At 44.1% G+C, this 11,701-nt stretch overlaps 1 protein-coding gene across 1 annotated transcript; it reads right to left on the bottom strand.

Annotated features, from left to right (window-relative positions):
* Nucleotides 1-1,014: 1,014 nt before the first annotated feature.
* LOC102570471 (olfactory receptor 9S13) lies at nt 1,015-6,730 on the bottom strand. Its single transcript, XM_006263042.2, has 2 exons — nt 6,714-6,730; nt 1,015-1,936 (listed from the first exon to the last, which is right to left on the bottom strand). The coding sequence occupies exon 2, from the start codon at nt 1,819-1,821 to the stop codon at nt 1,015-1,017; it is 807 nt and encodes a 268-aa protein (XP_006263104.2). The 5' UTR covers nt 1,822-1,936; nt 6,714-6,730.
* Between the last annotated feature and the right edge of the window lie 4,971 nt (nt 6,731-11,701).

Below are 11,701 nucleotides of genomic sequence, written 5' to 3'. Positions count from 1 at the left end.
CAGTATAAGGATCCATCCAGGCCATCTCAGAAGGAGTGATATACACTGAACTTCCTGATAGAGAGTGATTGGCTGGGAGATCTCCCATTATATCTGTCCCTTCTGGTATTTTTGGCTATTCTCACTTTAATTGCCCTATTGAAACTCAGAGGTTAACCAAAGTGTGAAGAGACATCTCCCAAATCCAATTTGGCCTTTAAACAAGCCAGCTGACTTTCCTATTCTTAAAGACAGCCTGTACATTTTCTCTCTATATGTAGGGCTTCATCTGTTTGTCTGTGTGTCTGTCTGTCCATAATGCTTTTGGCCAACTGTGCATGCGCCACCGAGAAGGCAGGCAGCAATTGGCTGTGTGGGCCTGGGCTATGGGGGCCCAAGTTTGAGCCACTGCTGAGAAGTTTATGGGGGTAGTGAACGTATCCCAGCTACCCAAGCAGTGGGGCTTCCCCATACCTCCCTGCCTGACTGCGAAGTGGGGAGCCATGGTGGCGGTGCCCCCCTGAAACCCTGCGGAACAGCCAGCAGGGAGGGGGAGGTGTCTGGCAGGGAGGAAGGGAGAGGAGCAGGGAGGGGAGGAAAGGGGGGGTCATAGTGGTGGCACCCCCTCACCACCTGGCTCCAACAACAGCTGGCAGGGAGGGGGAGGCAGCAGGGAGGGAGGGAGGGGAGTGGGGAGGGGAGGTAGGGGGAAGCCCTACTGCGAGGTGGAGGCAGGAGGGAGGAGGGAGCCTCCACGCTGGAGGCTGGAGGAAGGGGTGGTGGTGGCAGCAGCGGTAGAGGGAGTCTTTACAGGGCTGGCCCCAAAGGGTGAGTGGGGGGCGAGGGGGGGGCGGTATGTAAACAGTCCCTGAAATCCATCATTCTTGACAGGGAATTAGCTAGTCACTTGAATAAATACATACGCCAGCACCGAACACTGACCCTTACCAGCTCTTTCTGGTTACCAAAAACTGTTAAAATCATGATACAACTAGAAAGATACAGCCATCAACAAGCAAATTCATTAAATTGCAGTCACAAGAGAAATATTATCCTTCCTAGCTGCTTTCTCAGGGCATCCTTCACTTCCTTGTTCCTCAGGCTGTAGATCAGGGGGTTCAGCATGGGGATCACAATGGTATAAAACACAGAAACCACCTTGTCTTGTTCCACTGCATCCATCCCCCCTGGCTGCACATACATGAAGGTCAATGTCCCATAGTACAGCACAATGGCTGTCAGGTGGGAGGCACAGGTGGAGAAAGTTTTGTGCCTGCCTGCAGCTGATCGCATATTCAGGATGGTTGTAACAATGTAAATATAGGAAATGAGAACAATTGCACTATTCCCTATCACAACAAAGGAGGAGAGGACAAAAAGCACCACTTCGGAGACGTAGGTGTCTGAACAAGAGAGATGCAGCAATGGTGGAACATCACAGAAGTAAGAGTCAATTTCATTGGGACCACAGAATGTAAGTCTAAATGTAGAGCTGGCCTGGACAAGGGCATTCACCAAGCCCGTGAGGTAGGAGAGAACCACGAGCTGAATGCGGAATCTCTTGGACATAACAGCTGTGTAGAGCAGAGGGTTACAGATGGCCACAAAGCGATCGTATGCCATCACAGCCAGAAGATAACACTCAACAGAGACAAAAAGGGCAAAAGCCCACAGTTGTACAGCACAGGCAGTATAGGAAATGGTTCTGCTTTCTGCTAGGAAATCATACAGAAGCCTTGGAGTGATAACGGAGGAGTAGCAGATATCAATGAAAGAAAGATTGCTGAGGAAGAAGTACATGGGGGACTGCAGAACAGGATTGGTGTTGATCAACATAATCATGCCAAGATTCCCCACCAGTGTAAGAAAATAAATCAGCAGGAAGAGGATGAAGAGGGATATCTCCAGGTTAGGGGAACTGGCAAATCCCAATAGAATGAACTCAGTCACTTGGGTTCTGTTTTCTGTTCCCATCCTTCTAGCACTTTTTCTATTAGTATGAAGATGGAATTCTAAATTACAGAAATAACCATTAAGTTATATATATTATGTATAACAGACAATGTCAAGGAAATGAGGTAGCTCAAGGTAAATGTGAAGCTTGGGTAAAAATATGACAATAATTTTGGAAAGAAAAAAAATCTTTCTCTTTCTTACTTGCTCATATTCATCAGAACTGAATCAATCCACCTGAAACTTTATATCCAGAGAGTTGGCCCAGAGAAAACTGCTTTATCACATTTCTATAACATCACATGTATGGCATTCACAAACATAGTTGTTTAACCATTTGAATGTTTCAGGTGTGAGACATTTTTCAAAAAATATTGTTGAATCAATCTGTTGACCAAAGGACTACCCCCAAGACAAATGCATCTCACACCTCTTCCATGAGACTTGTTCCAGTCAAATCCAATATTTCTACAGTGTATAAACTTTCATTTAAGAGAAATAATAATTCTCTAGCCCTTGGGGTTGTAAAGGAAATCTTTCTGAGTTACATCAAGTGTAATTGATGCCAAAACAATGCAGAGTTGCTCTTCTAATCCTGTTGAACTCTTGGAACCATATCTATAATGATTCTTTCCATGGAGCTTCAGCCTTTTTCTGGACATCTGTCTATTGTCATAATTAGAGGACTTACAGCACCTCTGCCCCCTTCACAGTTCCTCTAGGTGTACCCTCTTAGATGCTCTTTGATTTTGCTGATTCAAGGCTGGGATGAGGCAAGCTCAGGCTGGAACCTAATTCTTTGTGTTTTATCCATGCTTACCTAGAAGATTCATGTCATTTTAGCACCTATGGTCATTCCCTTCAGGAGCTTGTGACTGGTGCTGTATGTAGTTATCAGACAGCCCTGTTAAACCAAAGATTTACTGGTTTAAAAAGTAACAAAGCATCTGGGGAAAAAAATTTAATGTATTTAAGCTTCTAGAGATGCAAACAGAAGTACAGAAAGTTGCTTTATTTCCATTGATGTGGGTTGGGTACCTATGCTCTCTTGAACTTTGTTATGATTTCTCCATGAATGAAAAAAGGTCATACTCTTGAACATTTGCACAATCTAGGGAAAAATGAGTACTTCCTTAAAACATTTTTGCCATATAAAATATGAGATAAAGGTGTCTTGAATGACAGCCTTGTAGAACATCCCTTTGTGCATTTTTAGAATATCAATTTGTCTCATATGCAAAAACACAATCTGGGTTGGTGAAGACAGTCAGGTTTTAGCCTAACACCACACAATACATTGTTGGTGACCCAGGAAAACATACACTGTACATATACTGTAACTTTCTACTCGATCAAGTTTTCATCGGCATAATTAAAATGTTTAGTAAGACAAAGGTTAATGAACTTTAGCATTTGCTCATTTGGTTCTCTTAAGGATGTTCAGCAGCTCAGTCTGACCTTTACAATGTGGAGTAGAAAGAATTTTGTCATGTCTACTGGCCAATAGTTGGGAAGTCTCTGAGCAGTCCATGGTCATCTTGCTACTACATTGACTGCGATAATGCAAAGACTTATTATAAATGCAAGTGTTCATGTATTTGTAGGAGGCAAGGTAGATTTTCACCTTATAGACTAAATCAGAGCTGTATAGCATAGGATTTTGTAAGCAGAAGTCTTCATTCATTAGATGCTATTCATAGTGTAAATATTATTGACAGTGAATTAATGTTTGCAAATCAAATTTAAATTGTCTGACACACTGCACATCTAGTTTCATTTTCTGTTCACTGTTGTTTCCCTGTTTTGCTTGCAAAATGATGGGAAGTGTCACTAAAGCACTTCACTCAAATTATTTTTGGTCCCAGAATGTAAATCTTACCTGGCATAGAAAAGAGCTCACTCCATCAATATCACACAGATGATGCCCAAGGCCCTGTTGTGTAGTGTTTACTAAAGGTTTGGGGGCTTAAATTTGTAGACTTATTGTTGTTCCTCCCCTGCTCCTTGGATATAGATAAACCACCTGGGAGCCCCAAAGGAACAACAGTCTAGATGGTCCCTTTACACCATCTTATTGTTATAATAATATGCCCAGTTATAACGGCATCCATGTACATTCTGATCTTTAAGACTATGGATATGCTCCATATTTTCCTTTCTTTAACAAAAAAGTATGGCTGTGGTTAAGACACTGACCTCAGAAACCTTGGTTACTACTTCTTTACACTACCACAACTTTCTTCTGTGCCATTCCTGCAAAAATCATACACGGTGGCATTCTGGTTTTGGTTGTTTTTTTTCCCCCAGTCATCCAAGTGGCCTTTTTATTAAACTCTTCAGGGCAATTTTGGTACCTGCCTGTCTAGCAACTTTTTATTGCTAAATAAGTAGACCTGCATGCCTGGATAACCACATATGTGCACAGACTGGTAGCACCAAAATGTGACAGAAACTTCTTGTCTGTTCCCCCAAATCATTCCAAAGCTAGAACACCCACTTGTGAATCTGAAGGGCTTGGGTTCTAGGTCCACTCACCTAGCAATTTTGAACCTGGGTCTCCCTGACTCCCAAACATACTATGTTAGTGACCACACTACAGGTCAGCCATTATCCACTCCTTCCATTGTTGCTGATGAAGGTAGCTCCCCAGGCAACCATGAAAAGAAGGTCTGTGGGAGGTAAATGAGGTCTGAAGTAAAGGAAGGAACCTAGACAGAGAGCATGTGGCTCAGTTAGTTATTTGTTAGCATGAAAGGGATAATGTTCCGGGATTCTAGCCAAGGGCCATACTCTAAGTGGGCCCAAAGCTTCCAGCCCCCTCTTCACCCACCCTTCCTGAATTACACTGCTTTCCATTCTTTTTTTTCCAAGGCTGATGTTAGCAGCTCACCTTCAAAAGAAATGCTGGAGAACATCTTGAGCAATAGGGGTGTGCAAAGCAGGCCGTATTCAATATGGATTCAGATTTGGCCTGAATCAGGGACAGTGATTCGATTTGTTGATTTGGATCACTGTCCCCAATTCAATTCAGATGAATCTGAAGACTCGATGATGATTTGGAGAATCAGTGATTCAGACATAGACACAGCTTTACATGTTTTTTCTACATACGTCGAGGTATCAGGCACGGTTTGTGAATGCTGCGATGCTGGGGCAGATAGAGTGTCGCACAGGAGCGCAGCCCCCTCCTCCCCACCCCACCCCCCGCAAGCTCGGTGGCAAACCTGGAAGTGGATCTGAAGCAGTTCTAGTCCACTTCTGTGTCCACCAGGAAGCGTGTGGGGGGGGGCCTGTGCCCCCCCTGCTCAGCGATCAGCCACAGGAGGACCCTAAGTGCCCCCCCAGACCCAGGAGGCACTAGTCACCAAGCTAGGAGGGCATGGGGGGGTGGCCCAGCATGCTCGCTGGGGACCTGTAAGTGCCTGGTCCACTTCCGGGTCTGCTGCTGAGCACACTGGAGAGCCCCCTGCGCTCTTGTAGGACGTTCCATCCACCTCAGCATCACAGCATTCATAAGTCGCCTGGTATCTTGAGATATGTAGAAAAAACATTTAAAGCTGTGTCTATGTCTGAATCGCCGAATCTCTCCGAATCTCTCCAAATCAATTCGAATGGTTCTGATTCAATTCAGAGAAATTAAAGGGTCTCCTGATTCAATTTGGATTCAGAGGTTCAGCCACTGAATCAGGCTGGATGTCTGCCAAATTGAATCATGGACCGAAACTTCGCACACCCTAATGAGTAACCCCTGGCCTGTTGTTGGTGTAGAGTGCTGTGATAGGAAGTGAAAGAGACCCTGGTTCAAGCCATACCTGCATGAAGGGGCCAAAACCCATGGGCTCCAGCTTTCCACATGAGTGCACTAGCCATTGAACTATGGAGGGGGGGAGGGAGGGAAAGGAAACACCCATATCCTTGTTCTGCTTAGGAGGCTAAGTCCATGTAGTGAAAGAAGTTATAATTTAGAGATGCTCCCAAACAGGAGACTGTGGTACTTGGGAGTTGGGAATGGTCACTCAGGGTGCACCTAATATACCAAACCCACAACCCCAGAACCAGGCACAGGAAGCTGTCAAGGGAAGTTCCCACTTTTATATAGGGAATGCTGGGAATTAGGGTCTCAAGCCAACATCCTATTGAAAAAGGAACAGGCACAAGAGAATAAATATTAACTTTAAGGCATATACATTTAGGATCCAGGTAACAGGTAATAAACAGTGACCACCTGGTGAAATCACCCAAGAACAGGTAACATGTTCTTGGGCAAGTACTGTTCAATATCTTCATCAGTGATTTGGATGAAGGTGTTGAAAGCACCTCGTCCAGATTCGCAGATGACACTAAACAATGGGGCACAGTAAACAAGATAAAGAAATTGTAGAGTCATCATTTTATTGGTTTGTTTCCCAATGTGGATATTTTTATTTCAAACATCAGTGCTTTTATTTGGTTTAGCTTATCCTCAAAACTAAAAAAATCCCCAAAAAACAAACCCCAAACAAGTATTGTGATTGACCACTTCCAAGTGAAAGGTTTTTCATTTATTTCAGAACAAGCAGAAATAAGCAAATTCATGCTCCCCCATCAAATATGCTAAAATTCTAATTAATTGAATTCTAATTAATTTAATTCCCCATCTAATTAATTGAATTCCCCCATCAAATATGCTGAAATTCTAATTAAATTAATTTAATTCTAATTAATTAAAATACACTTTCTAGATTATTTTTTCTCCTTTTTTCAAGCCACTTCATTTACATACCACTTGTGGCACATTTTGCCTTTTTCTCCCTCTCACTTTTTCAGAAACACCCATGCTGATCAGAATAAATAAGACCATAAACAAACTCGCCCCACTCAAATGGAAAGAGCTATTTCCTTCCTATCCAGGCAAAAATATAAAGTAAAGATGCAAATTGTAAAGTGGTCCAGGACATTCATGCTAATTTGGAGAGGAAGGCTGGGGCCATAGCCCATGATATGGGAGTCCCAAGATCTGAGATACTGTAAGTCTATGTTAATAGGGACAATGTAGCTGAGAGAGAGATATAGGCTTCACTGGACCATTCAGGCATGGAAATGACAGAAGAGTAAAAGAGAGATTAATAGCAAGAGGGCTTTTGCTCTTGTGCTGGTGCATATGAACAAAGGCTGTTTCCTTGCTATCCAAGGAATATGGACATTTCTAGATAAAAATCAACACTTTGAATTGCATCAGGAAGCAGATTGGAAAAGAGTGCTGTCTTTGAAGAATGGGCATAATGTGCTCCCCATGATTTTCTCCACTCTAAAAAGAAAACTGGATTCCTTAATAACTAAAGCTTCTGGGTTTTCCTCAGCATAACAGTGATCTAGAGTGGAGGAAACCAAGGCACTGAAAACCGGCAAAGAAAACCTTAGAGAAGATGTAGATGGTGCTATATTCAAATGTGAGAGGTGAAGAAAGATTTTCATCTCATGGCTTCTGAAAGCAATGATATAACTTATGTGTGGGTTGGAAACATCTTTCCATCCTCAGTTCAAAAACATTATGCTTGCACAGCCAGGCTTTGTATTATGAAACATGACCCTGGGGACAGAATCTTTGAAACATCTCAAGAGTCCTGTGTTTTAAATCAAGCTCAAAGGAGATCATTAAAATGTATGAAGACATACATCCATGGATGAGGGATGATGTGTCCTTTTCCATGCTGCATAAACACTCATGTTTCTAAACTCATTAATTTTTGTTCAGTAAGAGCCTGTAAAGAAGGAACACACTTCATAATTCTGATCTCTGTGTGTTTAAGAGTCATGACCCAAACATGGTCCTTTTCCATATCAATTGCCTCTTATGTTTCCATAGAATCAACAGTCCTCAATTTAGGTCACTGCAATTTTTTTTAATAAACTTTAATGCACTTTTGAGAGACAGAATTCAAAGTAGCAATAGGCCTATGTTATCCCAGATATGTCAATACTTCCAACAACTTGTACCCTATGGTATGAGCCCCTTCTCCTTTCTTGTCAGCCATCCTACATCACTTACATCAACTAAACATGATGAGAGCCAGAGACCCCCCAGCAGCTCCCCCCCCCCCCGCCTCTGTTTGCCTGAGCCAGCCAGCCACCAGCACATCAGGTCTTCTCTCCCAGCCATTCCCTCCCCTGTGCCCACCATCCTCAGAGAACACCAGAGACCTGAGCACAGCTGTTCTGTCCTGCACCTGCATCTGCCTGAGACAGGGGGAAGCAAGGGTCACCCTGAAGCCCCCAACCTGAGATGAGGCCACAGGGGCTCAGGGGCAAATATAGGCATCACAAAACCCACCTTTCCCCACCACTGCTGGCCACCTGTGCCAGCATGATCCCTTCCAACAGTTCGCCAACACCACTGCCTGACCAAATTCCAAATTAATTATGCATGTGATATTCAAGATGTTTACATATGTATTTATTTATTTACTTCTTTTATTTTATTCTTTGGCTTTTTCCCTTCAGATGAAAATGTACACACACACACACACACACACACACACACACACACATTTCACTTGAAATAAAAATGTTTTCTTTTCGAATAAAAGGAGACCAAGGAGGCCTTCAGAGGAAGTTCCTCAGCCCCTATCCCTGCATGCCTGTCCACCTCCCAGCTTCATGCTTGTGCCCCCACAGCCCACTCTCCCACCCCACCCTCACTCAGAGCAGGGATGGAGGCCAGGTATCCAAAATCCTAGTCATGCCTCTGCTCACCAGCTCTCTAGTGGCAAGTAACAGTTGTGCAGGTCAGAGACAGCATTCAGTCTTAACATCTGACTGCTTGGGGCAGGTTCTAATTTTAACGCAGAAGGTTCTAACAACACCTTTATTGTGGAGCAAGAGACAAGTCTCTGCAGTCATTCAGTGCAAGTAACTAGCTGGCTGCTCCTTAACTGAGGGACCATCTCCCAATTTCCAACTCTCTACACATTATAACTTTTATCACTACATCTTCCCTCTTAATAACTACAAAAATCAAGTAACACAAAACCCCATCAGCACCAATCTACAGAAGGGAGGTTACTGGCACAGCAAGAGTAAGTCTTTACCCCACGCTTCCCTCTTCCCCCTTTCTGCAGCTCCTTAGCAAGTGTTCATGAGATTCTGGGCTAGGAACAGAAGTTACAAAAACTGGTTGAAGTGATCGGAAACTGGTTTAAACCTGTAACAGAACAGAAGTTCACTACACATAAACCACTTTCAAATTGACCAAAACTGTTTTAAGATAAACCTGGTGGGATGTAGTTTCAGATTTAACTAATTTAGGTCAAACCAGTTTAGGAACTTCTGTCCCAGATCACTCCTATAGGAAGGCCATGTCTCCTCCTTCAAGGATTCAAGAACCGTGGACCTGCAGCCCTCAGTGACATCTGGGACTCAGCCTCCTCCTCCCTCCAAGGCTGCCCCATTCACCTGCAGCAGGACCCACGCCAGGAAAGGTCCATGGGGAGCAGAAGAGCTCCCCCAGTGCATCCCAGCAAGGGCATGAAAAAGCTGGAGTCACCCAGCTCTGCTGTCAGAAACTGCCCCAGTGACCACCTGCCCCAACAGGCTGGTACACTGCACTTGGCTGGTGTGTTGCACTCTACTTCCCATTCTGACTGTCCTGGACCCACTTGGGGGCCTGCATCTATGGGGCTAGAGCCAGCAGTCCAGAATTGTGTGCATGGATGCCTTTTCTTGGCACTGTGACTCTCAGCTGTGCTGCACCACAGGGTGTCTCTTCCAAACAGCAGGTGGCAGTAAAGCAAGCAAGATGATTACAGAATTCAATACCAATTCCAGCCCCAGCCGGGTCACAAGGAGAACAGTGTGTCTGGCTGATACATGAGCGCAACCTTGTGCTTCTTTGTTTGAATGTCAGACATCAGCAGTCTTTGAAGTTGAGGGCCAATGCCAAACCTTGTCTGTAGGGTGACTGGGATGGGCCAGTGGTGTCCCCTCTGCCCACGTCAGCCTCCAGATCACCCTGCTGCTCTGAAAATTCCTCCTTTTGTATTCTTTTCCTCCTGATGACTCTTCATTTCCTGGTACTGTTGATTGGGTTGCCTGTGGTCATTATACTGTTCATGTTCTTTTCTGTCAGCATATCCCTTTTCTGCTCAAATATATTACATTCATTCATCATAATTTGGTCATTCACTGGTGTCTTAATTTGGACATATCTTGCCTCCTAATTTTCTTGTTCCGCCAAAACCAGAAATACCACGTTTGCAGCTGGTCACTGTGACCTAATGCCAACGCTGCAGATTCTCTTATCTTTGTTATTGAATACTGTGGTACCTTTTCAGTTTCCCCAGCCTGTTTTTTCTGCTAGCTTCCCACAGGAAGGCTGAGAACATGAAACTTTGTCACAAACAGACTTTTAGAAACCAATTAACTCTTGCCATTCTCCTGGATCATTGTTCTAATGCAGTAACTACTCTACCTGCAAGCCAATTCCTAAAAGCAAATTTCTGAATATCATTTTCTAGCTGTCAGTTCTCACACAGGAACCTTTCCATCACGTGTCCTTTTCCTGGACTGGGAGGGAGGGAAGGAGGTCTTGATTTTTTTGGCAAGGGGGATTTTTTCTTGTTTCTGCAATGGTTCTTAGACATAGCAGCATGGTAGCTCCTTTACCTGTTCAAGGGATGTGCTGTGGAAAAAAAAACTGATGTTTTGCCTTTTGCCTGCTGAGGTCAATAAATGCTCTTGATACCTTTCCATGAGTTTCCTTGGCAGGGAGGGAGAGTTGTTTATGCACAAGTGCTCAGGGTATCTGTGCTTAAACTTGAATCTTCCATGGAGTTCAGCATGGTCCTAACAGAAATGGCAGGGACATATGAATTACACAAATTTATGATCCCATTGAATGGGACATGCTCTCTTAAGTGCTCAAGAGCAACCAGGGGGAGGGGGAAAAGTGCCTTGACAGGTTCCAGGCTTCAGCAGGGGAGGGGAGGAGAGGGGAGGGGAGGGAAGGGGAGAGAAGAGGTGGGGGGAAAGCAGGTAATTCACTTTCTCCTTATGCCCCACTATTCCCACCCCCCACCCCCACACACACACATTTGAGATCTGATTATTGTAATTCCAGGTGTAGGAATTCTCATGTCCGGGCAGATGTAGCTGAATTCTAATGCACTTGTAAGAGAGCTGAATATTTCTTTCAGGCTTTTCAGAGTTCTTCATGATCAAATTGCCTATATTGGGGCTGCCTAATTTCTGAGTAGCTGCCCAGATCTAGGGGACCACATATCACACACTGCCTGGGCTTCTGCTGTACAGGCCATGTACTGGACTGTATAGCCCTGTTCATAATGCACATCATGCCTGCTGCACCATACCAGCATACCCATGCTGCAGAATATCAGCCTTCACAGCATTGCTACCTGTATATAGCTGCCTAAAACAGCACTTCTGCACATAAAAAAAATGTTTTTTAGACCCACAAAGGAAAGCAAAATTCCACCCATGGGTCAAATAAGCTATTACTCACACTTTGGGATTTTATGTGACCATGAATCTAGATCCACATGGATGGAAACAAATCAATCTGTACCACCTACAACATGACTCTTGATGTGTTGATCAAAAAACTGTATAGATCAGCACTTAGGGTAGGTCCAGATGAGTGTGCATGTGCAACCTACGGTGCCTCAAACCTATTTGAGGTGCTGCAAACTGCACATGGTGCATGTGCAACTGTGCTCTGCACTGCAAATTGGCAGCATGGCACCAAAATTTGATACCAGGAACTCCTGGTATTTTT

Source organism: Alligator mississippiensis, chromosome 2 (assembly GCF_030867095.1).
Source record: "Alligator mississippiensis isolate rAllMis1 chromosome 2, rAllMis1, whole genome shotgun sequence".
In the NCBI taxonomy this organism is placed as follows: domain Eukaryota; kingdom Metazoa; phylum Chordata; order Crocodylia; family Alligatoridae; genus Alligator; species Alligator mississippiensis.
This window is presented reverse-complemented; position numbering and strand designations above follow the sequence as displayed.